Consider the following 27127-nt stretch of genomic DNA (forward strand, 5'->3'; position numbering starts at 1 on the left):
GCGCCCACCCCCCTCGGCCACGGCTCACCCCCCAGCCCCTCCTGCCCTGGCTCTGCAGAGGCCATGGCCTGGGCAGTCAGCTAGCCCTGGCCCAACTGTTAGCGCAGGGCCTGCCAGGCAGTGTGGGTGCAGCCATGAAGGGCAGCATGGGCCCCTGGCACCTTGGGCTAGCGGCCCCTTTGCCAGGCCCTCAGGTGGTAGCATCAGCCCCAGTTTGCAGGTGGGCAGTCAAGGCCCGGTCGGCCTGGCCTGGAAGCACACGGCCAGCTCACGCTGAGGGGCGGGGGGCGTGATCAGAGCAGGTGGGCGCCAAGGTGGGTCTTGGGCACTACCCTGTTGATGGGCAGCAGTGCGGGGGCCTTGGGGCTGGAGTCAGCCAGCCCACAGGGGAGGAGGGCAGAGCGTGCCACACCAATCTGCTGCTGGCTCACTAGGAGTTCTGGGTCCTGTGCCGGCGATGGGGAGCAATGAGCGGAGAGGGCTCCTGCTGGAGACGTTACCGGTTTATTTGCTGTTACTACGTATGAGAAGTCAAATCCCCAGTTGGCAGGTCCTGCTCTTCTGCCCTGGGTGGGCTCACTGTGCTGCTGCTGCCCTAGGCAGATGCGGCGTCTAAGCCTGGGGCGCATACGAGAGCAGGGGAATGCAAGCTGGAGGGGCGGCCGGGACATGCAGCTGGCGGCTGACACGGGACACCCTGGGGGCTCGTGCCCACGCTGGCTGTGTCCATGTCAGCTGGCCAGTGCCACCGCAGGCTGGGGAGCAGCTAAGCTACTCAGGGAGCCACCCTTGACCCTGCAGTCCTAGGCACTGGCCATTGCGATTTCTCTGCCATCCACAGCCAGCCCCAGTGAGGCCGTGACATGCTATACAGGCAGGACACAAGGGGTGAGGTCTTTGCCAGGCGAAGAATGGGGGTCTCCAAAGAGGCAGCTCCCCCAGACGTTTGCTAGAAGCCAGCAGGGGTGCCCCAGACGGCTAGCTTGGCTGGATGCCCTGGAAGCCCCATCTCAGCTCTGAGGCGGGCATCTCTGCTGGAATGCGTGAGGCCAGCAGCTTGGGGGGGCTCAGAACTCGTACTGAGAGATGAAGGCCGTGACCCTGAAGATGTGCTTCCCAAGAAGAACCTTCCGGGCGAGTTTGCTCATTTCCAGCTCCACCTCCAAGGTGGCCGGCCCCACCACCGGGCTGGTGAGGATCAGCTCGCCACTGTGCCGGTCGGAGCGCTGCACGGCGAAGACGCCCTGGCCCCTGCCACCCACAATGGCGAAGCGCAGGCTGTCACCCACCAGGTGGGTGGTGGACATCTTGAAGAGCACCCTGGGCACGGTGCGGTTGGATTGGAGTGGCAGGTAGTGGAAGGAGATGGAGTTGGCGGCCAACCGGCAGGCTCTGCTGTTCATGGGGCATGGGTTGCGCTCACACTGACTGGGGGGAGACAGAATCATAGAAGTGTAGGACTGGAAGGGACCTCGAGAGGTCATCTAGTCCAGTCCCCTGCCCTCCTAGCAGGATTGAGTATTATCTAGACAATCTCTGACAGGTGTTTGTCTAACCTGGTCTTAAAAATCTCCGCAACCTCCCTAGGCAATTTATTCCAGGGCTTAACCACCCTGACAGTTTTTCCTAATGTCCAACCTAAACCTCCCTTGCTACAATTTAAGCCAATTGCTTCTTGTCCTGTCCTCAGAGGTTAAGAACAATTTTTCTCCCTCCTTGTAACAACCTTTTATGTACTTGACAACTAAACAACCCCAGTTTTTTCAATCTTCCCTCGTAGTCATGTTTCCTAGACCTTTAATCATTTTTATTGCTCTTCTCTGGACTTTCTCCAATTTCTCCACATCTTTCCTGAAATGTGGCACCCAGAACCAGACACAATACTCCAGTTGAGGCCTAATCAGTGCATAGTAGAGCGGAAGAATTACTTCTTGTGTCTTGCTTACAACACTCCTGTAACACTTACAACAAACCCAGAATGATGTTTGCTTTTTTTGCAACAGAGTTGCACTGTTGATTCATATTTAGCTTATGGTCCACTATGACCCCCAGATTCCTTTCTGCAGTACTCCTTCCTAGGCAGTAATTTCCCACTTTGTATCTGTGCAACTGATTGTTCCTTCCTAAGTGAAGTACTTTGCATTTGTCCTTATTGAATTTCATCCTATTTACTTCAGACCATTTCTCCAGTTTGTCCAGATCATTTTGAATTTTAATTCTATCCTCCAAAGCACTTGCCACCCTTCCCAGCTTTGTATCGTCCACAAACTTCATAAGTGTGCTCTCTATGCCATTATCTAAATCATTGATGAAGATATTGAACAGAACCAGAACCAATCCTTGCGGGATCCCACCCGTTACGCCCTTCCAGCATGACTGAACTACTGATAACTACTCTCTGGGAACGATTTTCCAAGCAGTTTTGCACCCACCTTATAGTAGCTCCATCTAGGCTGCATTTCCCTAGTTTGTTTATGAGAAGATCATGCAAGACAGTATCAGAAGCCTTACTAAAGTCAAGATATACCACGTCTACCGCTTCCGCCCATCCACAAGGCTTGTTACCCTGTCACAGAAAGCTGCCCGGTTGGTTTGACAGGATTTGTTCTTGACAAATCCATGCTGACTGTTACTTATCACCTTATTATCTTCTAAATGTTTGCAAATCAATTGCTTAATTCTTTGCTCCACTATCTTTTCGGGTACAGAAGTTTAGCTGACTGGTCTGTAATTCCCCGGCTTGTCCTTATTTCCCTTTCTATAGCTGGGCACTAGATTTGCCCTTTTCCAGTCTTCTGGAATCTCTCCCGTCTTCCATGAATTTTCAAAGATAATCGCTAATGGCTCAGACATCTCCTCAGTCAGCCCCTTGAGTATTCTAGGATGTATTTCATCAGGCCCTGGTGACTTGAAGATATCTAACTTGTCTAAGTAATTTTTAACTTGTTCTTTCCCTATTTTAGCTTCTGATTCTACCTCATGTTCGCTGGCATTCACTGTGTTAGACATTCCATCACCACCAACCTTCTTGGTGAAAACCGAAACAAAGAAGTCATTAAGCACCTCTGCCATTGCCACCTTTTCTGTTATTGTCTCTCCCCCCCCCATTGAGTAACGGGCCTACCCTGTCCTTGGTCTTCCTTTTGCTTCTAATGTTTTCTTGTTCCCTTTTATGTCCCTAAATAGTTTCATCTCGTTTTGTGCCTTCGCCTTTCTAATTTTGTCCCTACAGACTTGTGTTATTTGTTTATATTCATCCTTTGTCATTTGACCAAGTTTCCACTTTTTGTAGGACTCTTTTTTGAGTTTCAGACCGTTGACGGTCTCCTGGTTAGGCCAGCGTGGTCTCTGGCCAGACTTCCTGTGTTTCCTACGCAGGGGGATAGTTTGCTCTTGTGCTCTTAATCATGTCTCTGAAAAACTGCCAACTGTCAGCTTTTGTTGATAGCACCTATCCAAGGGGCTTGCAGGGACTCGGCACTCCTCCCAGCCTTGGTGCCGCAGGGGAGCCGTGGGCTGCCGGCCTGCACGCATGGAAACACTTACTAGACGGAGGTCTTGACGTAGCTGGTGTTGAGCCTGGGCTGGGGGCACTTGGGGCGCACACACCGGTAGCCCCCAAAGACATTGACGCAGAGCTCGCCATGGCTGCAGTTGTGCTGATTGTCGGTGCATTCGTCCACATCTGGCAGAGCAAACAAAATCCCCCAGATCCTGGTGTGAATGCAACTGGTTCCCTTCCACGGTGGGGCCAGGGCCTCACCCTTCCCCGGCCTACCCAGCTGTGGTCACACACCCTGCCAGTGTCATTTAACCGCCGGGTGCTGAGCCGGTGTCTGCCACAGGGGCAAAGATGGGGGCCAGCGGACATTTGCCTCTTCAGGATTAGGTTGGTGCCAAGGCAAGGGGTGCCCAGATACCCATGGAGCCCTGGGTCCCAGGGGGCACAGGTAACACTAGGCCTGGGTATCCTAGGGGGCTTTGGCAGCAGCCTGGCACTCAGGCAGAGGGGCAGAGCTGATCCCGGGCCCATGGGTACTGAGGGGGCTTTAGAGTGGGATGATGCCACAGAAGGGTCCAGACCCATGCCCATGGGCACCCAAAGGGGCTTCAGCTCGCCACGTGGCTGAGCTGAGTGCACAGGCGGGCTCTGGGCAGGGGCAGGGCTGCACAGGAGCTCAGAGCTGGGTTCCATTTGCAAGCTGTGATGCGGTGACCCCGCAGGGCATGAGGCCTCTCTCCCCTCCCCTGATGCAGGTGCTGCTCACCGGTGCACGTGTTCTGGTCAGCATGGAGCAGATAGCCCTGGGGGCAGACACAGCGGTAGGAGCCGGGCACGTTGACACAATCGTGCACGCAGAGGCGGGTCTGCCAGCTGGCTTGGAAGAGCTGGCACTCGTCAACATCTGGCCATGGAATAGACAGTGGAGATTCTGGGGAGTGGGGGTTCAGGAAGAGTGTGACACCCAGACCACCCCCCAACCTTGGGCCTTCACAGCCTGGCCGGTGCTGGAAACCCCCCAGCCTCCACCCCACAATGGGTGGTCCAGGGTACCCCAGTGCCATGCAAGAGCCTCCCCTTGGGTTCCCTGGCTGGTGCTGGCCACTCCTTCATGGCTCACCCCCTGGGCCCCGGGGTGCTGACGCTGGGCGGGTCCCTTGTTGGGAGGGGCAGGGGCAAAGCCAGTGCAGGGCGCTGCTGGGGCGGCCTCGGTGGGGCTGGGCCTGCAGGGGGTTAGACGTCGCCCCAGCCCGGTTCGCAGAGAGTGGCGAGGGAGCCATGGTACCTTGGCACACGCCGCCGGCCCGCAGCTGGAAGCCAGGGTCACAGGTGCAGTGGTGCGAGCGCGGGCGGGCGTCTGTGCAGCGGGGCTGGCGACTGAAGGACGAGGTGCTCAGCGTCCCCCAGGCTGCAGCGGCAGGGGGAGGCAGCTGTTAGCTCCCCTGGTCGGCGGCAGGCGGAGCCCGGCCTGGGGCATGACATGAGCTCGCTCATGTGCTCGGGGCGTCCCACAGCCCTGGGCACTGTGTGGGAGCCGCTCCCGAGGCAGGTGGCCTCCCACCTCCTGCACCACCCTGCCGTGGCTTGGGCAGGGAGCGGAGGGGTTGGCTGGGGGCATGGGAGTTTGGGGTGGTGGTCAGAGGGTGGGGGTGTAGATAGGGGTCGGGGTAGAAACAGGGGGTTGAATGGGGGCAGGGGTCCTGGGGGGGGGCAGTCAGGAATGGAGGGGAGGGGGGTTGGTTGGGGCGGTGGGGGTGTGTGGATGGGGCGGGGTCCCGGGGGGGCCCATCAGGGAACAGGGCGGGTTGGATGGGGCAGGAGTCCGGGGGGGGGGTGCGGATAGGAGGTGGGAGCTGGGCCATGACCCCCTCCCCCAACCAGCCCTCCATACAATTTCCGAAACCCAATGCAGCCCTCAGGCCAAAAAGTTTTCCCGCCCCTGGTCTCGGCGGTGGGAATAAGGGGGTGTGACTTTTGCAGGGGTTACTCCAGCTGCCTGCACGGATGCTATGGCCGCCCCTTCCTAACCTGAGACCCAGGAGGGGAATACGACCAGGTGACTCTTGGCCCGGGAAGCGAGACACAGGCCGGAGGAGAAGCAATGGGCAGGGCAGGGACCAGGCTGCGGGCAGCGAGTCAGTCTCCGCTGGCTTGGGGCGCCGGGGGCGGGCCAGAGCCCTGGCTCAGGGCTCCCCTCCCCCCAAAATGGACTTGGCTGAAAGTCACTGATTTCAGTGCTAGCAAGTTCTGTCCTACGCTGTGGTCCTGTCGACTAATAAACCTTCTGTGTTACCGGCTGGCTGAGAGTCCCGTCTGACTGCGGAGCTGGGGGGCAGGGCCCTCTGGCTCCCCCACGAGCCCCACCCGGGCGGACTCGCTACGGGAAGCACATGGTGGGGCAGGGGATGCTGAATGCTCCGAGGTCAGACCCAGGAAGGTGGAAGCTGTGGAAGCTTCTTGCCCTGGCGACAGCCTGCTCAGAGCGAGGAGGCTCCCCCAGAGTCCTGCCTGGCTTCGTAGGGAGCAGCTCCAGAGCATCGCCCCGGGGCCCCGTGACAACTGCACGCACACGCAGCTCTGCCCTGCAGCATGCACCCCCCTCCCCCCCCACACCCCCACACCCCTTTTCCCTGCACCCCCACACCCCCACACACCCCTTCCCTGCACCCCCACGCCCACACACACACACACCCCTTTTCCCTGCACCCCCCCACACACACCCCTTTTCCCTGCACCCCCACGCCCACACACACACCCCTTCCCTGCAGCGTTTGCACACACAGACACACCCCTTCCCTGCATCAAACACACACACACACCCCCTTCCCTGCACCGTGCACACCCCCCCCCCTTCTCCGCATCACAGACGTGCGCACACACGACTGATCCTCTCTGCAGATGCCCCTTCCGGAGTTGAGGGGTGCGAGGGGCCGGGGCCTGGTCTGTACCTACAGGAGGAGCTGGGGGTCTGGCAGTTACTGCCTGACCAGCTGCCGGGGCACAAGCAGGAGAACCGCCGCACGTCCTCCACACAGGTCCCGCCGTTGGCACAAGGGCTGCTGGCGCAGTTGCTGATAGCTGTGGGGAGAGGAGAGATGCGGGTTATCGATCACCTGGAACGTGAGGACAACGCTCAAAGAAATCAACTCAGGCACAAACACCGGGATCGCTCAGTGTCACCTTTGACTCCTACTCACCATGCTGCTCAGCTGTCCCACCGGCCGTCCTGCCTCCCCCTCCCCCACCTCCACCCGTCCCGCCTCCCCTCCCCCGCCTCCACCCCTCCTGCCTCCCCTCCCCCACCTCCACCCGTCCTGCCTCCCCCTCCCCCGCCTCCACCCCTCCTGCCTCCCCCGCCTCCACCCCTCCTGCCTCCCCTCCCCCGCCTCCACCCGTCCTGCCTCCCCTCCCTCCACCCGTCCTGCCTCCCCCTCCCCCGCCTCCACCCGTCCTGCCTCCCCTCCCCCGCCTCCACCCGTCCTGCCTCCCCTCCCCCGCCTCCACCAGTCCTGCCTCTCCCTCCCCCACCTCCACCCGTCCTGCCTCCCCTCCCTCCACCCATCCTGCCTCCCCCTCCCCCGCCTCCACCCGCCCGCCTCCCCTCCCCCGCCTCCACCCATCCTGCCTCCCCTCCCCCGCCTCCACCCGTCCTGCCTCCCCCTCCCTCTACCCGTCCTGCCTCCCCATCCCCCACCTCCACCCGTCCTGCCTCCCCCTCCCTCCACCCGTCCTGCCTCCCCCTCCCCCGCCTCCACCCGTCCTGCCTCCCCATCCCCCGCCTCCACCCGTCCTGCCTCCCCCTCCCTCCACCCGTCCTGCCTCCCCCTCCCCCGCCTCCACCTGTCCTGCCTCCCCCTCCCCCACATCCACCCGTCCTGCCTCCCCCTCCCTCCACCCGTCCTGCCTCCCCCGTCCCCCGCCTCCACCTGTCCTGCCTCCCCCATCCCCCGCCTCCACCCGTCCTGCCTCCCCTTCCCTCCACCCGTCCTGCCTCCCCCTCCCTCCACCCGTCCTGCCTCCCCCTCCCCCACCCGTCCCGCCTCCCCTCCCCCGCCTCCACCCGTCCTGCCTCCCCCTCCCCCGCCTCCACCCGTCCTGCCTCCCCCTCCCCCGCCTCCACCCGTCCTGCCTCCCCCTCCCCCGCCTCTACCCGTCCTGCCTCCCCCCTCCCTCTACCCGTCCTGCCTCCCCCCCCACCCGTCCTGCCTCCCCCATCCTCCGCCTCCACCGGTCCTGCCTCCCACCGGGGCAGGTGTGGGGCAGAGGCGGGGCAGAGATTGAAGTGGGTGTGTGGGTGGGGATTTGGGGCAGGCGTGGAATGGAGATTGGGGCAGGCAAGGGGGCAGGGATTGGGGCAGGCATGTGGGTGGGGACTCGGGGTGGATATGGGCATGGGGCGGTGATCAGGGCGCATAGGGGCATGGGGCGGTGATCAGGGCATGGAGCAGGGATCAGGACAGGCGTGGAGCGGAGATCGGGGCAAGAGTGTATGTGAGGATCGGGGTGGATGGGGTGTGGGGCAGTGATCAGAGCGGGGGGGCAGAGGGAATGGGGCAGGCATGCGGGCGTGGACTTGGGGCGGGGCGGGCGTGTGGGTAGGGACTTGGGGTGGCTGGGGCATGGGGCAGTGATCAGGGTGGGGATCGGGGCAGAGGTGGGACAGGGATCAGGGTGCGCGTGTGGGTGGGGACTCGGGGCGGGTGTGGAGCGGAAATCGGGGCGGAGGCGGAGCAGAGATTGGGGCGGGCAGACATCGGGGCGGGCGTGGGGCGGAGATCGGAGCAGGTGGGGATCGGGGCAGGCGAGGGGCAGGGATCGGGGCGGGGGTGGGGCAGGGATCGGGCCGGGCACGGGTTCTGGAACAAAAGGTGCTGGCAGGGGCAGCTCTGCCCAGGCTGGCTGCCGCAGTCCCTAGCCGTGGCTCCGTCCCTTTGCCAGTCCCTGGAGGCCCCTCGGCCCCTCTCCCAGCGTGGTGCTCTGCCCGCCCGTGGCGGCCCCGCAGCCGTACTCACTCTGGCAGAAGGGCTGCTGGCCGCTCCACGTCCGGTCCTGCAGGCAGGTGCGGGACTCGGAGCCCACCAGCCGGAAGCCGGCCTCACACAGGAAGTGCACCTCGTGCCCCGCCGTCGCCTTCTCGCCCAGCTTCCTGCCGTTGAGGGGTGCCGTCAGGTGGGGACAGCTGTCTGGGGAAGGGGAACGGGAACGGGGTTAGGGTTAATCCCCCGTCAGCGCCCTTCCGCATGCTGCAGCAGGGATCAGACACCGCAGGCCGACTCTTGCCCCTTTCCCAGTACATCCCACCCACCCTGGGTGAGCAGAGTCAGCAGAGCCCCATGGCACCAGCTCCACCCAGTTAGATCTGGGTGCTCAGCTAACCCCAGCTGGCCAGCCAGCCCACGGAGAGGTAGGCAGGATCCAACCCAATGATGGCTGCAGCTCACCACGGCCCCTTTGGCCTCAGCCGCCCCGGTCTGGAGAATTCTTTGCCGACCTACCTACATCCCACGGGGCACGACATGTTCACAGCCTCCAGCGATCTACCCATTCCAGGTTGGCCTAATTGTTAGGCGTGGCCCAGGCCTCAAAGCAGGAGGTAGGGATGGAGCTGGCAGCGCAGTAGAGATCCAGAGAGCGAGGGACACCCGTGCCCCAGGTGCAATGCAGGGGTGTGCTGGAGGCAACCTGCTCAGGGCAGCCCCACAAAGCCAATGTCTGCAGTACAGCACCAGGGCACCCAACAGGGTTGCCAACTTTCTAATTGCAGAAAACCGAACACCCTAGCCCCGCCCCTTCCCCAAGGCCCCACCCCACTCAATACATTCCCCCTCCCTTGGTGGCTCACTCTCCCCAACCCTCACTCACTTTCACTGGGCTGGGGCAGAGGATTGGGGTGTGGGAGGGGATAAAGGCTCCGGCTGGGGGTGCAGACTCTGGGGTGGGGCTTGGGATGAGGGGTTTGGAGTGCAGGAGGGGGCTCCAGGCTGGGGCTGAGGGATTCCGAATGCGGGAGGGGGCTGCGGGTTGAGGTAGGTTGGGGTTGGGGTGTGGGAGGGGGTGAAGGCTCTGCGCTGGGGATGAGGGGTTTGGGGTGCAGGAGGGGTCTCCAGGTTGTGGGGTGGGGCCAAGGGATTTGGAGTGCGGGAGGGGGCTGCGGGTTGAGGCAGGGCTTTGGGGTGCAGGAGGGGGTATGGGTTCTGGGCTGGGGGTGTGGGCTGTGGGGTGGGGCCGGGGATGAGGGGCTTGAGGAGGCTCAGGGCAGGGGCAGGGGGTTGGGGCTCAGGCTTACTGTGGGCGGCTCGCAGTCAGCGGTGCAGCGGGTCTAAGGCAGGCTTCCTGCCTGTACTGGCAGTGCGCTGCACCCCGGAAGCAGACAGCAGGTCTGGCTCCTAGGCGGGGTGAGGGGAGGACAGGAGGCTCTGCACGCTGCTCTCGCCCGCAGGCACCGCCCGCCCCAGCACCCACTGGCTGCCGTTCCTGGCCAGTGGGAGTGAGGAGTCTGTTTTTGGGGTGGGGACAGCGCACAGAGCCCCATGGCTCTTTCCCCGCCCCTCCGCCTAGGAGCTGGACCCGCTGGCTGCTTCCAGGGCACATGCGGTGTCAGGACAGGTGGGGACTAGCCTGCCTTAGCCCTGCAGCACCGCCGAGCAGACTCTTAACAGCAGTGCTGACCGGAGATGCCAGGGTCCCTTTTCGACTAGGCATTCCGCTCGAAAACCGGCCACCTGGCAACCCTAGCACCCCGTGCCACCCACCAGAGGCGTTTGCACCAGCTCTGCCAGGGGAGATCGGTGCACCATAGCTTGCATTACCATTGCGCTTCGTGGCCTGCTTGTGGACGTTGCTTTGCAGGACCGTGAGCTGCTTCTTGAGGCTGCGCATCCCCTGCAGCTGGATGGCCTCCTGCGTGGACAGCAGCTTCTGCATCTGCTGAATGGTGCTCAGCACCTGGTGCTTGCTCAGGCAGTCCTGGGGGCAAACACACATGTCCCCCGGGGTCTGGCTGCGCTGCAGTGCAAGGCCAGAGTAACAGAACTCGAGTCAGCAGGCCCTGGGCATGCTAACCTAGGGTGTGAACAGCTATACCCATTTGTAACCCCACAGAACCCTGGGTCCCAACCTGGGGCACTGCCTTACATGGGCCCACATCCAGCCACCCATCTCCCCGACTTCCTAGCGCCCACTCAAAACATGGCCCCTGGGCCCTTTGCTCGCAGTGCGGTGTCGGGAAACATAACAGTCCAGAGGTCACCAAAAGTCGGCCCACGGGATTGTGGGATACGTTTGCGGGACACGAGTCCAGTGCGGCTGCATCTACACTGTAAAGCAAGAGGGTGTGAACCCTGGGTCCTGACTTGACTCAGGTTTGGACACTTCATCCTCGTGGGGTCCTGGGAGCCTGGGTCTGAGCCTTGGTTTAGCATGATTTGTGTGTGGACGGAAGAAGGATAAAGCCTGAGTTCAAGCTCCAGGCTTACAGTGCAGTGTAAACGTACCCTTAAGGGCCAGTCCTGAGCGGAGTGCACAGAAATCTCCCCAAAGGCTGTAGCCAAATGCTGCTGAGTCCTGGGAGACGCCCCTGGCAGCCAGGGCCCATCCCCATCATCTCACACCCTGGAAAACCCCATTTATTGGAGCGGCAAACAGCGGAGAGGCGAACAGAGGGCGTTTGCCTGGGATCTGTCTGAGAGGAGGTACGTTAAGGGCTGCATTAGGGAGGCTGTGTTGGTGAGTATCTGAGTGTCTGTTGTGGGGACAGTTTGACCGTGTGATTGGTGGTTTGAAAAGTGTGAATTGGGAGTGCTTTGTTCCAGGTGAGCCCTGAGTGGGCCTGACTGCTCTAAAAAGCCAGTCAGCTGCGGACCAGCTGAGCGGCGAACAGCAGAGAGGCAAACAGAGGGAGTTCGCCCAGGGAGAGCCCACTGAGGCTTACATCTTGCTGGCTTCTCTGAGTAGTTACTACAACTCCTGAGGAAGCTCATAGAAGGAAGGTAATATGGATGGGGGGTGTTCAGCTGTTGTGACCTGCACTGGACGTGCCACGTTTGTCTTTCTTCCACAGGACAGAAGAAACTTTGTCTGTACAAAGTGCAAGCTGGTCTCCATGTTGGTAGAGAAGGTTCAAGGTCTGGAGCAACAGGTATTGACCCTGCGTTGCATAAGAGAAACTGAAGATTTCCTGGACAGACGTCAGGATATGCTTCTACGGGCACAATGTTCTGAAGATTCGGAGCAGGCTGCACAGCAGGGACAGGAGGATGGCAAAGAAATGTGGCAGCATGTGACCTCCAGAAGAAGAAAGGGGAGCGTCCATGTACCAGCAACGCAGATACAGGTGAGGAACCGTTTTCATGTTCTCTCCACAGGTACTAATGCGGAGAGTGGACTAGATGATACGTCTGAGGGAAGGGAACAGAAGGAGACTCCGGCGATTAGAAGGCATGAGATTCACTGTCCTAGGGTTGGGGGTTCCACGACCACCGCTCCCAAGAGAAGGAGGCGGGTGGTGGTGGTCGGGGACTCTCTCCTCAGGGGGACTGAGTCATCTATCTGCTGCTCCGACCGGGAAAACCGAGAAGTCTGCTGCTTGCCAGGAGCTAGGATTCACGATGTGACGGAGAGACTGCCGAGACTCATCAAGCCCTCGGATCGCTACCCCTTCCTGCTTCTCCACGTGGGCACCAATGATACTGCCAAGAATGACCTTGAGTGAATCACTGCGGACTACGTGGCTCTGGGAAGAAGGATAAAGGAGTTTGAGGCGCAAGTGGTGTTCTCGTCCATCCTCCCTGTGGAAGGAGAAGGCCTGGGTAGAGACCGTCGAATCATGGAAGTCAACGAATGGCTACGCAGGTGGTGTCGGAGAGAAGGCTTTGGATTCTTTGACCATGGGATGGTGTTCCAAGAAGGAGAAGTGCTAGGCAGAGACGGGCTCCACCTAACGAAGAGAGGGAAGAGCATCTTCGCAAGCAGGCTGGCTAACCTAGTGAGGAGGCTTTAAACTAGGTTCAACGGGGGAAGGGGACCAAAGCCCTGAGTTAAGTGGGGAAGTGGGATACCAGGAGGAAGCACGAGCAGAAGAGCGCAAGAGGGCAGGGCTCCTGCCTCATACTGAGAAAGAGGGACGATCAGCGAGTCATCTCAAGGGCCTATACACAAATGCAAGAAGCCTGGGAAACAAGCAGGGAGAACTGGAAGTCCTGGCACAGTGAAGGAATTATGATGTGATTGGAATAACAGAGACTTGGTGGGATAACTCACAAGACCACCGGACCAGTGGGATGAAGTGGATGAGGCTTTCTTCCGGCAACTCACGGAAGTTACTAGATCGCAGGCCCTGGTTCTCATGGGAGACTTCAATCACCCTGATATCTGCTGGGAGAGCAATACAGCGGTGCACAGACAATCCAGGAAGTTTTTGGAAAGGGTAGGGGGCAATTTCCTGGTGCAAGTGCTGGAGGAACCAACTAGGGGCAGAGCTCTTCTTGACCTGCTGCTCACAAACCGGGAAGAATTAGTAGGGGAAGCAAAAGTGGATGGGAACCTGGGAGGCAGTGACCATGTGATGGTCAAGTTCAGGATCCTGACACAGCAGAATACGAACCCTGGACTTCAGAAAAGCAGATTTTGACAACCTCAGGGAACTGATGGGCAGGATCCCCTGGGAGAATAACATGAGGGGGAAAGGAGTCCAGGAGAGCTGGCTGTATTTTAAAGAATTCTTATTGAGGTTACAGGGACAAACCATCCTGATGTGTAGAAAGAATAGTAAATATGGCAGATGACCAGCTTGGCTTAACAGTGAAATCCTTGCTGATCTTAAACACAAAAAAGAAGCTTACAAGAACTGGAAGATTGGACAAATGACTAGGGAGGGGTACAAAAATATTGCTCAGGCAGGCAGGAGTGAAATCAGGAAGGCCAAATCACACTTGGAGTTGCAGCTAGCAAGGGATGTTAAGAGTAACAAGAAGGGTTTCTTCAGGTATGTTAGCGACAAGAAGGTGGTCAAGGAAAGTGTGGGCCCCTTACTGAATTAGGGAGGCAACCTAGTGACAGAGGATGTGGAAAAAGCTAATGTACTCAATGCTTCTTGGCCTCTGTCTTCACAAACAAGGTCAGCTCCCAGACTACTGCACTGGGCAGTACAGCATGGGGAGGAGGTGACTAGCCATCTGTGGAGAAAGAAGTGGTTCGGGACTCTTTAGAAAAGCTGGACGAGCACAAGTCCATGGGGCCGGATGCGCTGCATCCGAGAGTGCTAAAGGAGTTGGCGGATGTGATTGCAGAGCCATTGACCATTATCTTTGAAAACTCATGGTGATCGGGGGAAGTCCCAGATGACTGGAAAAAGGCTAATGTAGTGCCCATCTTTATAAAAGGGAAGAAGGAGGATCCGGGGAACTACAGGCCAGTCAGCCTCACCTCAGTCCCTGGAAAAATCACAGAGCAGGTCCTCAAGGAATCAATTCTGAAGCACTTGGAGGAGAGGAAAGTGATCAGGAGCAGTCAGCATGGATTCATCAAGGGCAAGTCATGCCTGACTAATCTAATTGCCTTCTATGATGAGATAACTGGCTCTGTGGATGAGGGGAAAGCAATGGACGTCTTATTCCTTGACTTTAGCAAAGCTTTTGACATGATCTCCCACAGTATTCTTGCCAGCAAGTTAAAGAAGTATGGGCTGGATGAACGAACTATAAGGTGGATAGAAAGCTGGCTAGATTGTCGGGCTCAACGGGTAGTGATCAATGGCTCCATGTCTAGTTGGCAGCAGGTATCAAGTGGAGTGCCCCAAGGGTCAGTCCTGGGGCCTGTTTTGTTCAAGTTTGCACATGACACTAAACTGGGAAGAGAGGTAGATATGCTGGAGGGTAGGGATAGGATACAGAGGGCCCTAGACAAATTAGAGGATTGGGCCAAAAGAAATCTGATGAGGTTCAACAAGGACAAGTGCAGAGTCCTGCACTTAGGACGGAAGAATCCCATGCACCGCTACAGACTAGGGACCGAATGGCTCGGCAACAGTTCTGCAGAAAAGGACTTAGGGGTTACAGTGGACGAGAAACTGGATATGAGTCGACGGTGTGCCCTTGTTGCCAAGAAGGCCAATGGCATTTTGGGATGTATAAGTAGGGGCATTGCCTGCAGATCGAGGGAGGTGATTGTTCCCCTCTGTTCGACACTGGTGAGGCCTCATCTGGAGTACTGTGTCCAGTTTTGGGCCCCACACTACAAGAAGGATGTGGAAAAATTGGAAAGAGTCCAGTGGAGGGCAACAAAAATGATTAGGGGACTGGAACACGTGATTTATGAGGAGAGGCTGAGGGAACTGGGCTTGTTTAGTCTGCAGAAGAGAAGAATGAGGGGGGATTTGATAGCTGTGTTACGAAGCGGGACTGTTCTTAATGTTTCCTCTGAATATTGTCGGGGTACCTCAGTTTCCCCTGGGCAGTTCTTAAGAATCTAGGTGGTAGGATAAGGGTGTATGATCATTGCAGAGCCCTAGAGGGCAGGTGCGTGCAGGGGTCTGGACACAGAGAATGGCCGACACCCTGTTTCCTGGCCACTGATGGCCTGGGCCCTTCCCTCCTGCAAGGTGAGAGCTAAAGGGTGGAGAACAAAGGAATCAGGTGACCTCCTGGCCCGGGGAAAGGGACAAAGCCCAGGGGAGGAGGGGCTGGAGGGAATTTCAGTTTGGTGCTGGCTGGGACATGGAGTGAAGTGCAGAAGTGGTTGTCTGGCTCACTGCCCCCCAAAATGGACCCAGCTAAGGGGTCCTGTTCTCTGCACCTGCAAGCTCTGTTTTAGACCATGTTCCTGTCATGTAATAAACCTTCTGTTTTACTGGCTGGCTGAGAGTCATGTCTGACTGCGAAGTTGGGGGGCAGGACCCTCTGGCTTCCCCAACACCCCACCTGGGCGGACTCACTGGGGGAAGCGCACAGAGGGGCAGAGGATGCTGAATGCTCCGAGGTCAGACCCAGGAAGGTGGAAGCTGTGTGAGCTGTGTGCCCTGGAGACAGGCTGCTCACAGAAAGGAGACTTCCCCAGAGTCCTGCCTGGCTTCATGGGGAGCAGTTCCGGGGACTCCGTGACAAGCTGCTTTCAACTACCTGAAAGGGGGTTCCAAAGAGGAAGGATCGAGACTGTTCTCAGTGGTACTAGATGACAGAACGAGGAGTAATGGTCTCAAGTTGCAGTGGGGGAGGTTTAGGTTGGATATTAGGAAAAACTTTTTCACTAGGAAGATGGTGAAACACTGGAATGCGTTACCTAGGGAGGTGGTGGAATCTCCTTCCTTAGATATTTTTAAGGTCAGGCTTGACAAAGCCCTGGCTGAGATTATTTAGTTGGGGATTGGTCCTGCTTTGAGCAGGGGGTTGGACTAGATGATCTCCTGAGGTCCCTTCCAACCCTGATATTCTATGATTCTATGAACAAGGGAAAGGCAGGATGTTGGGGCAGGATCCAGGCCCGTGACTGAGATTTTCAGGAGGGCTGTCAGAATGCTCCGGCCCAGGCAGGCAGCCAGGAGATTCAGCCTCTGCCCTAGCATCACAGGGAGCAAAGACAGGGACATGGGGCAGGATCGGGGGCACTGCAGAGGCGTCAGGGAATTTCCTGCCCTGATTTCAGCAGGCTGCAGTTCAGCATTTCTTAACACCTCTTTAAGCACCAGCATTGAGTGCCGGGGGCACCCTGATGGGCTGAGAGGCAGGACAACAAGAGCGGGCCCTCGGGCCAGGTTATATCCTAGAGTCCGTGGGGCAGAGACACAGGTGTAGCTGACGCAGAGCTGGAATCCGCAGGCTGTGTTTTCTGAAGGGCGACTCCAGAAATCGCTCAGATACTTCAGCCAGGTAACTATTGCCCAGAGCCCCCAGCGCCCTGCATTTGAAGCCTGAGCTCGACTGTCGTTTCAAGGGCTGCCGAGGCTTGCTGCGGGGCGGCTGGGAGCCCCTTTGGGGACGCTGCTGGTTGGTGCTCCTCATCACCAGCACAAAGCCCACACGGCTGCCTCCGTCTGATTGTCCTCTCTTCCGCATCGGATTTAAGACACTTCACAACTGTGCTTCAGGCCCACCTGCTCCAGGGGTCCCCAGCTCTCCAGACCCACTGCCTGCGGCACACTCTTGGGACTGCTGCAGACAGAGCCCCGCTCCACAGCGAGGTCCTTCCTTCCTCTGGTGGGCTTTCTGCAGCCTGCTCCCCTCCTGCATACTGCGGCCACAGCTGCTGTACAGCTGCTCTGCAGCCCATTCCCCAGGTGGGGGGAGGTGTAAGCGGACGGTAGTGCAGGGGACAGGGTGTGTCCTAGGGTTGCATTAGCCTTTTTCATGGCCGCATCATGTTGGCGGCTCATACTCGTCCTGTGATCAACCAATACAGCCAGGTCTTTCTCCTCCTTTGTCACTTCCAACTGATCAGTCCCCAGCTTAAAGCAAAACTGCTTGTTTGTTGTGAGTCTCTGAGTGCATGACTTTGATTTTGCACTCTTAAATTTCATCCCATTTCTATTACTCCAGTTTTCAAAGTTCTCCAGATCTTCTTGTATGACACACTGGTCCTCCTCCGTATTGGCAATACCTCCCAGCTTTGTGTCAGCCGCAACTTTTATTAGCACACTCCCACTTTTTGTGCCAAGATCGTTAATAAAAATGGTAAATAAGACTGGTCCCAAGACGGATCCCTGAGGAACTCCACTGGTAACTGGTAACGGATCCCTGAGGAACTCCACTCTTCCCTCCAGCCTTACAGTTTCCCCTTCAGTGTGACCCGTTGTAGTCTGCCCCTTAACCAGTTCCCTTCCCATCTTTCAATTCTCAGATTAATCCCAGTTTAACTAATAATTTCCAAAGTGGAACTGTATCCTGTGCTGTACTGAAATCCAGACAGACTAGATCTAGTGCAGTTCCTTCATCTAAAAACATCCGTTCTCTTCTCAAAGCAGAGCAGGTTGGTCTGGCACCATTATAGACCTGTGTTATATTTTATTCCAATTACCTTTTACATCTACGTCCTTAACTACTTGCATTTTCAAAATTTGTTCCAAGACCTTGCATACAATTGAGGTTAAACTAACGGGCCTGGAGTTTCCCGGATCACTTTTCCCCCTTTCTTTAAAAGCGGGGATTTGTTAGCAATTCTCTGGTCATTCTCCTTACCTGGGTGCTGCTGAGTGGCAGCTGCAGGACACACAGGGCCACCAGGGCCTGCACCACAAGGAGCCACATCACGCAGGAGCTGGGCTGGGGGTGAAGATCCTGTGACACCCGGGGACAGCTGAGGGCTGGCTCCTTCCTGGCAATGGCTCAACCAACTACACAGATGGGAATGAGAGAACACACACAGTAAGGGGGATAGCAGCTCGTGGACCAGAGTCAGTTCCACTGGCCCCATCTGCCCTGGCACCAACCCCCAAGCTGGGGAAGGGGTGCAAGGAGAGGGAGGTGGGCCCTGGTCTTTCCCCCAGGTTTCCCTGTGGTTTGCATTGTCACCTGCTGCCCAATGCCCAACCCATCATCCCCATCCCACTGCAAGCACCACACCCTTCATGAGGCTTCCCCACCAGAGGGGCCTTCAGAAATAACCTGCTGGCTGCAGAAAAATCACAAGAACCCCCCCAAATACTGCTCAGAATTGACCAACCAGCCAGTCCCTAATGGCACCCCCCCCCGGCAACCACCCCAGCGATGGCATCGCCCTGACAATGTCCCTGACAACCCCCCCCCCAGTGATGACATACCCCCGGCAATCCCTTGTGGTGGTATCCCCCCAGCAATGCCCCCAGGGATGGCATCCCCCTGGCAACACCTCTTGCAATGGCATCCCCACAGCAACCCCCAAGACAATCCTCCACCCCGTGCGATGGCATCCCCCTGGTAACACCCCCTGTGATGGCATCCCCCCGGCAACCTCCCCCCGGTGATGGCCACCCCCCTGTGATGGCATCCCCCCCAGCATTCCCCCTGTGCTGGCATTGCCCTGGCAACTGCCCCCTGCGATGGCATCCCCCCCGGCTACCACCCCTGCAGTGGAATCCACCCAGCAACTGTCCCCTGTGATAGCATCCACCCAACATTGCCCCCTCCCGATGGCATCCCGCAGCAAACCCTCCCTCTCATGGCATCCCCCAGCTATGCACCCTGCAACATCATCCCCCCCGGCAACCCCGCCTGCAATGGCATCCCCCCGCAACCCCCCCGCCCCATGATGGCATCTTCTCGGCAACTGCCCCCTGTGATGGCATTGGCTCATCAGCCACCCCCTGCGATGGCATGCCCCCAGCAACCCAGCCTGTGATGGCATCCGCAAGGCATCCCCCTCATGACAGCAACCCCTGGAAACCCTGCCCCACGATGGCATCCCCGGGCAACCCTCCCCGGCAACCTCCCCACAACGATGGCATCCCTCTGGCATTCCCACTGTGATAGTATCCCCCTGCCCTCCGCCCTGTGATGGCATCCCCCCAGAAACCACCCCCTGGTGATGGCATCCCCCTGGCATCCCACCCTTGCCATGGCATTCCCCCCCAGCATCTCCCCCTGCGATGGCATCCCCCCGTGCGGGCATCGTCCTAGTGAACCAGGAGCGTGGCCAAGAGCAGCCTTTGAGGAGCTGTGGCCCTTTCGCTCCATGCCCTCCACCCACCCCGCTGCTGTCCCAGCTGCCAGGGCCTGTGGGAGTCTTCAGGGCAGTTCTCGAGGACCAGGCCAGGCTGGCATACGGCAGAGGTGCCAGCAGCCCAGTGCGTGGGAAGAGCTCTGTTCCTTAGAAGGAGCCAGCATGGGGAAGATCCCAGCCTCCCTCCCCTGTCAGCGGCCATGCCCGCTGCATTGCTCCCCAAACTCCAGCCAGGCTAGGAGCTGCCCCCCACCGGGCCAGTGCCCCTGCAGGCCCAGGAGGCCCCTACACAAGGAGGCCTGTCTTCTCTCTCTCAGAGCCCTGCAGGAAGATGCTGCGCTCTGCTCCCCTCCCTTGTGTCTGGGGCCCCTGCAGACCCCTGCTTTAGCCAGTGGCAGGCAGACAGACCGAGCAAGCTGTGGCGGAGTCTCCGGGAAGGTCTGGCTCAGAGCCTCCTGCAGCCCCTGGGCTCTCTGAGAAGGGAGAGCTCCTGCTGCAGCAGCGGGGGCCTCTCCCTGGCACAGGGGAAGGCCAGCCCGCGGGCGGAAAAGCAGAGGTTGTTTGTAAGATGCAGGTTCCTGGCTTGCAACCCCTTACTCTTGCTCCTGCCCGCCACAGGCTGCAATTTATCCTCCCCAACCATGTGTTTGTTGGTTTTTCCCCTGGCTCCGGTGGAGGAAGGGCAGCGAGTGGTAGGAAACTTTTCCCTTGGCACCAGCCCCTTTCTCCCCCCCACAAGATCAGGGCATTTTGGGCCTTTCATCTGCAGAGTCTGTTGCTAATGCTGGTCACGCAATCAGCAGATGCCGGCTTTGCCCGAGAAACTCAGTGCTCTAGGGTCCCTGGGCAAGGTGCTGTTCACGCCAGCGCTTGCAGCTAGAAAGCAGGGCCTGGGCTGGGGCATTCTTTGGGGCCATTCCCTGTGCTGCCCCTTCCCACCCCCTGATTTCAGGGGCAATTCCCACATCTTCCTAGCCCAATAGCTCACCCCAGCTCCCACCGTATAGCTGCCTACTGGGATCACACTCGGCGCTCGCAAGGCCTTCAAGGCAAGGACACCAGCTGTTATTTGTCTGTATCGTGCCATGCACACACAGCGCTGTATAAATATTGAAGAACTGACTGAAACAACAGTACCCCCCACTAGGCTGTGAGCCCCCAGGGAACCAGCTAGAGAACCTCAGGGAAATGATACAGGCTGCAGAAACGCAGAGCAAGTGAATGCAAAAAAAGGGCTTTTACAAATATCCCAAGGGGAGGCGGGGAGACACAGCAGGAGGAGATGGGTACTAAGTAAATGAGGAGGGGGGTGAAGTCAGTGACTCAGAGGTGATGGAGGCACCCAGCTCCCATCCAAACTCTGTCCAGCAAGACAGAAAAGGGGACGGGGGTGGGGAGTGTTGAGCAGGAATGGACCCCCGGGAGCACCCCTCGCTCCCAGGGGAGAGGCATAACTCATTATCGAGCTAGGGGCCAGCCCCAGCTGGAGTGTCACAACTTTCATGAATTCCCTGACTGGCCCAGTAGCAGAGTGAAGGAGGGACTGGCCATGTGGGAAACCATATGGGCTGCATGGAAGCCCCAGTTTAGCCGCTGATTAGGCCTTTTCAAGAAGCGGGCATAGAGGCCCCCAAACAGCCGTTTGGTACGACTGACACCCCTCCTCCAGCAGACACACTCCTGCCTCTTCAACAGCCATAGCTGGGCAGCACCCCTGCGGGCAGCTGGCTCTCTGGCATGCCAGCATCCCCTCTGCAGCTGATTGACCAGGGCACAGTGGGTTTTCCAGAGTGTCTCCCATCCATGTAGTGACCAGCTTGGAGCCTGCTTAGCAAGCATTCAGCAGCATATCCCTAGGGTGGGGTGGGTTTGTCAAGTGACCAGGATGGTGTCATAGGGCTTGGCTGCCCCATAGCCCCCCGCTGGCCGAGTATGGCTCTGCCTCAGTTTCCTCTCACCCAGTTCACAGCAGTTTTCCATCTTGTAACTCCCGTCACTTGGGGTTTATTGGCAAAACAATCTTCCAGGCACAATCCCCAGAGAACCCACTCCAAGCCCTTTCTAGCTGGAGTCCTTTCACAGGCCTCTGCCTGCCTTGTCTACCTCTAGCTCCAAGAGGCCAGCAGGCAAATGCCCTCTGCTGCTCTCCTGGCTTCCCCCGGTTTCTCAGGGTCTGACTTGCAGGCTGACTCCCTAGCGACCTTCCCCATATCAGCCGCTCTGGGCTGCCTTTGCAGCTTCCAGCCTCTGGGACGGGGCAGCTTCTTCCAGGCCTCCTGCAGGGCCTTCCACAGGAACTCCCTGGGCTTCCCCTCCAAACTGGGGTCTCTGCCCAGGGGTTTATCAGGCCATTACCTGAACCCAGTTAGTCCTGCCCCACTCCTAGCTAAGATTCTGTTAATTAGCAGAGGTGGGGCTGATTGACAGGGCTAGTGGGAAATCAGGAAAGAGATCTTGGAGTCATCGTGGATAGTTCTCTGAAGACGTCCACGCAGTGTGCAGCGGCAGTCAAAAAAACGAACAGGATGTTAGGAATAAGAACATAAGAACAGCCAGACTGGGTCAGACCAAAGGTCCATCCAGCTCAGTATCCTGTCTGCCAACAGCAGCCAACACCAGGTGCCCCAGAGGGAGCAAACCTAACAGGTAATGATCAAGTGATCTCTCTCCTGCCATCCATCTCCACCCTCTGACAAACAGAGGCTAGGGACACCATTCCTTACCCATCCTGGCTAATAGCCATTAATGGACTTAGCCTCCATGAATTTATCCAGTTCTCTTTTAAACCCTGTTATAGTCCTAGCCTTCACAACCTCCTCAGGCAAGGAGTTCCACAGGTTGACTGTGCACTGTGTTTGTTTTAAACCTGCTGCCCATTAATTTCATTTGATGGCCCCTAGTTCTTATATTATGGGAACAAAGAAATAACTTTTCCTTATTCACTTTCTCCACACCGCTTATGATTTTATAGACCTCTATCACATCCCCTCTTAGTCTCCTCTTTTCCAAGCTGAAAAGTCCTAGCCTCTTTAATCTCTCCTCATATGGGACCCGTTCCAAACCCCTAATCATTTTAGCTGCACTTCTCTGAATCTTTTCTAATGCCAATATATCTTTTTTGAGATGAGGAGACCACATCTGTACACAGTATTCAAGATGTGGGCGTACCATGGATTTATATAGGGACAATAAGATATTCTCTGTCTTATTCTTTATCCCTTTTTTAATGATTCAGAGAAGGTAGCAGGTTTAAAACAAATAAAAGGAAGTTCTTCTTCACACAGCGCACAGTCAACCTGTGGAACTCCTTGCCTGAGGAGGTTGTGAAGGCTAGGACTATAACAGGGTTTAAAAGAGAACTGGATAAATTCATGGAGGTTAAATCCATTAATGGCTATTAGCCAGGATGGGTAAGGAATGGTGTCCCTAGCCTCTGTTTGTCAGAGGGTGGAGATGGATGGCAGGAGAGAGATCATTTGATCATTATCTGTTAGGTTCACTCCCTCTGGGGCATCTGGATCTGGCCACTGTCGGCAGACAGGATACTGGGCTGGCTGGACCTTTGGTCTGACCCCGTATGGCCATTCTTATGTTCTTATGTAGTGTATCCAAGTGCAGTTCTTATAAAGCACTACTCCAGGCCCCAAATATAGGGACATGAATAGGGAAGTATCTGCCTCTTGTGGGCATGAATTGGTGGGTTTCTGGGATCTGACACCTCTCAAGCCAGGCTGGGGGATCCCTGCATGATCAGAGTCCAGGCAATCATTACACTCGTGGCTTCTGACCCCCTGCAGCCCAGACTGAAAACATTCCAGCTTCATCTCAGTGCCAATGAGCACTGGACAGGCACACGGGATGGGGGGGATTCAGCCAGGGTGTCTCGCCCAATGCCCTCTGGGTGCTGCTCACTATCTAGTCAATGGGAAATAACTAACACGTCCACAGGCCGCTCAGGTTGCATCTGGGCAGCTGCATGTGGTATAGGAGAGAGAATAGTGCCCCCTGCAGGTGCCAGAGTGCCTAACACAAACTGGACACAAGCCGGTGTTGGTGTTCACATTTTCAGTCTCCATGGCTTAGCCGTGGTACCTAAGAGCAAGGCCCCCCGCATGCTGTGCAGCAAGGGTGATGCTCATTCTGCACCAGCCAGTGAGGGAAACGTCAATTCGATTCCATCTGAAAGTTAATGCTACAGTCAGCAGGGTCCCCCTCCTGTTGTTTATTCTGCCACCCGAGTCGACTGGTTTCACGCTGCCCCATGAGTTTTAATTTGCCAGGGGCTGCAGAATTGTGCATTAAAACATACCACGGCCTTCCGGAAGCCAACAGGGGTAAGCTGGAGGCTTAGGGAAACAGCTTGTTCTGGCCTCTGGCCTTTGGGACTGTGAGATAAGCACATTGGCTGGATCTTTTGCTAAAATGATCAACAGGGAAACAGCTAACAGTGTTGGCATCAACCACAAGAGCTAGAAAGGTAGGCCCGACACGCCGCTGGGCTACGGCAGCCTAGCATCTGCACCAATGAAGCCATGCCAATCACACCAGCTGAGGAGCTGCCTAGCATTTCTTGTAGAGGAGACATTAGCTTCCGGAGCAAATTCTGCAGCAAGGGATGGATTCTTTGGCAAATGCTACAGCTTCGGGGACCTGCAGTGCCTGGGGCCCTGGGTAAAACAGGTCACCGTATGGACACGGACGTGTGGCAGCACCTGCTTCATGTCTTCCTTCTCTTCACACAGCACTGTGGCTGGGAGCCGCTGCTGCAGTGGAATTGGTTTTCCCTGGGAGAATTAAGAGAAAGGAATTGGTGATTCAAGGTGGGGCAGGGCATATCTGGAAGGAGTTCCATCTACAGGTCGTAGAACCCAGGGGTAGGAGTCAGGACTCCTGGGTTCTTTTCCCAGCAGTGCCACTGACTGACTGCATGGCCTTGGGCAAGTCACTGAGCTCTCTCTGCCTCAGTTTCCCTATCATTGAGATCTTCAACTCAAAGGCACAATGGTCCTCGCAGTGGGCACAGGTGCCAGGGTGTAATGGAATACCCGGGGTAGCTACATTCTTCCCTTGTCGACGGGCACTAGGCAGGGTGCCATGCAGCTGTCTGCCCGGGGGCAACAAAGCAGCAGGCAAGGTCTGAGTCTGATAGGGAAACTCCATTGCTGTCCCTATGGTAGAGAAGAGGCAGGGCTCAGCTGCACTGTACGTTACAGGGACCCAGACAGACAGCCTGGTTCACTCCGGCTAGACATGGAGCGCTGCCATGTGGGGCTCCCGACAGGGCTGCTCACTTCATGACCCTGTCACTAGGCGTTTGTAGCCATTCTTGCTGGCCGGGAACACAGAAGCCACCCCAAGGTTAGTAAAGCCCCGAGGTGACCGGCCACGATGGCTCTGAGTCTGAGAGATGTGCAGAGTGTATTTTAGAACAGGCTGTCACGTGGGCACCTGTGGGGCAGCTGAGGCTAGACCCCGGGCTCCTGCCCACCACCCTGAGCCAAGCCATTGGCAGCCCTCCTGTGTGCTGGTGGCCACCTCGTCCCGTGCCGCGGGGAACCCCCTGCAGCATGAGGGCAGCTCCATAAGGAGGAGCAGAAATGCGCAGGCCCCAGGCCCCATTCTGTGACAGGATGCCCACGCGTCTCTGCCAACCCTGCGTTCCCAAGCCTGCCATGGGATTGCTCGTGCTTGGCAGAGACACAGGGCCATTTGCTGCCTCTGTCCCTGGCCCCCGGCGGGCCATCAGCCTTGCTCTGTCATGCTGCTGGGGGCCAGTCTTGCTGTGGGATGGCCTGTCAGTAGGAGCTGGCTCCGACCCAGCAGGCACTGATGGGCAGTGGATGAGGACGCGGGGGGTGGGGGGTGGGGGTGCAGCTCCCACGCCAACGCAGAAGACCTTATCGCGCAGACTACCACTGGGCCTTCAACACCCCGGCACCGGGGAATGTCAAAGGAGCTGCATCTGAACCCTGGGCTCCCTTGGGCCAGCTTGTCGGCTCCTTGCAATTGTCCCTCGGTCACACAGCCGCCATGCTCCCCTCCGTCCTTACCGCCTCCCCGTGAGCGAGGCGGGGCGGGAGCTGCAGGGGGCAGAGGAGCCGGCCTGAGAGGGAAGACGAGAGGTTCTGTCCTTGGCCGCTGGCACTGATCCCGTCCCTTCCTGCCCTCCAGATCCCACCTCCATGCAGCCTCCCCCAAACCAGCTTCCTCCCTTCCCACCGCAAGCCCTAGACCCAGCACAGAACCTCTCATCTTCCCTCTCAGGCCGGCTCCTCTGCCCCCTGCTCCACCCCCCGCAGCTCCCGCCCCACCTCGCTCACGGGGGCAAGGAGCCGACAAGCTGGCCCAAGGGAGCCCAGGGTTCAGATGCAGCTCCTTTGATGTTCCCAGGTGCCGGGGTGTTGAAGGCCCAGTGGCAGTGGGTGAGGGGGTGCCCCAGGGGCTCGGCGTCTCTCCTAGTCCTCTGCCCTCTGATAATCACAGAACCTTGTGATCGAGGCCCCAGGCTGGGAGTCAGGAGACCTGGCTCCGCATGGCCTGCCCACGGGATGCTGGAGAGATCACGGAGGCCAGCATCTTCAGTGGTGGCTTCTGACTCTGGGGGTGCCAGTTCACTGATGGCAGCGTGGACCTGATTTTGGAGGTGCTGAGTAGCTCTCTCTGCTGACGAGCACCGCTGGGAAGTCAGGCCCTCAGCGTCTCCTCCCCCGGCCAGTGGAAATCTCAGGGGTATTGTAGCCCTATTGGGCCCCTTCTCTCCTTGTGCCTCCATTTCCCCACCAGATTCCCCCTCCCATGGCGGCTGGGTAGCTTCATTCTCCAATGCTTGGGTGGGCTGCCGAGCCCGCTGGAGGCAAAGGATGAGGTGATAGTTATTGCTTCCAAAGAACCAGTGCTGTGGGCCGGTGACCTGGGCTAGGACTCAGGAGATCTGCATGCTATGCCAGCTCAGCCAACCTGCTAGGCGATCTTGGGCATGCCCCTTCCCCTCTCCATGCCTCAGTTTCCCCTCCCACGCTTTGTCTTATTTATTTTACTTGTAAGTGTAACTCCAGTGGGCAGTGTGTGTTACAGCACCCCGTCCGTGTTGAGCCACACAGGATGTGACTCCCAAGGATGGGCTGAATTCCCCACTGTGTGTGGAGTGCTAACCAATTGCTGGTTGGCAGCCCCCTGCCACCCTGGGACGTGTCCCTGGGGCATCCGCACAAAGGGCATGTTATTTTATCAGATTCTCCCCTCCCCGCCTGTGTCTCGTCCCAGCAGAGCACATCCCCCTAGCCTGCAACCGGCCTTTTCCCTAGTAACCTCTCTGCATCGCCATGGCTCCCTGCCATGGGCCACTTTCCCAACGGTGTATATTACAGCTCCAGCAGGTTAATTTATGGGGCAAAACAAGGGCAGGGGTGAGGCTCCCAGGCAACAAACCAGGTCCTACATGGGTGGGAGTTGAGGGCCCTCAGCCCCAAGCAGGATCATGATAAGCCCCATCCCCTGGAGTCACCCAACTAGTCACTGACTAGAGCACGGGAGGGGTAAGGGAAGGGGGAAGCACATACACCCTGGGGGGGCGGTTTGGTGGAAAACAAAGCTGCATGGGCTGAGAACAGCGCAGCATAAAGGGAGAGGAGATTCCCATTCATTAATCCGCCCCTTTGGAATGTTCCCCGGCCCAATCAGCCTGCCCCCGCGCGGATCGACGCGAAGAATAATGCTCCAGTGATCAGCAGGGCCTGCACAGAGCCAGGGCTCAGGCCGGGGGGGCCTGTGAGGGAGGATTGCACAGGAGCTGTCTCTCCTTTCATGCCAGTGAGCAGTTGGCGGAAGAGTCTGGACAGAGCCATTACTCACCAGTCCCCCTTTTGTTTAACCGCCCAGCAGTGCTTGTCTGAAGTTTTGAATAGGAGCAAAACTTGGAAGCAGCCAGAGAGAGACACATCCCGGAGCCCGGGCTGCAGGAGCCCAGGATAACTGCGTGGCACAACACTCCTGCTTCATGGG

General features: G+C 57.8%; 1 protein-coding gene across 2 annotated transcripts; it reads right to left on the reverse strand.

Moving 5' to 3' along the window:
* Positions 1-495: 495 nt before the first annotated feature.
* On the reverse strand, positions 496-27060 carry LOC311528878 (fibulin-7-like). 2 transcript variants are annotated; one of them, XM_084644349.1, is made up of 10 exons: positions 26978-27060; positions 23839-23910; positions 17668-17822; positions 10312-10468; positions 8515-8685; positions 6455-6580; positions 4788-4910; positions 4269-4406; positions 3547-3685; positions 496-1428 (listed from the first exon to the last, which is right to left on the reverse strand). In XM_084644349.1, the coding sequence occupies exons 3-10, from the start codon at positions 17734-17736 to the stop codon at positions 1068-1070; spliced, it is 1284 nt and encodes a 427-aa protein (XP_084500475.1). In that variant the 5' UTR covers positions 17737-17822; positions 23839-23910; positions 26978-27060; the 3' UTR covers positions 496-1067. The 2 variants fall into 2 exon arrangements, with proteins under 2 accessions (XP_084500475.1, XP_084500474.1); XM_084644348.1 differs by lacking the exon at positions 23839-23910 and having other exon boundaries at positions 10312-10507; positions 26978-27048.
* Positions 27061-27127: the final 67 nt, after the last annotated feature.

This window comes from Lepidochelys olivacea (assembly GCF_965140295.1).
Source record: "Lepidochelys olivacea isolate rLepOli2 genome assembly, chromosome: 12".
In the NCBI taxonomy this organism is placed as follows: domain Eukaryota; kingdom Metazoa; phylum Chordata; order Testudines; family Cheloniidae; genus Lepidochelys; species Lepidochelys olivacea.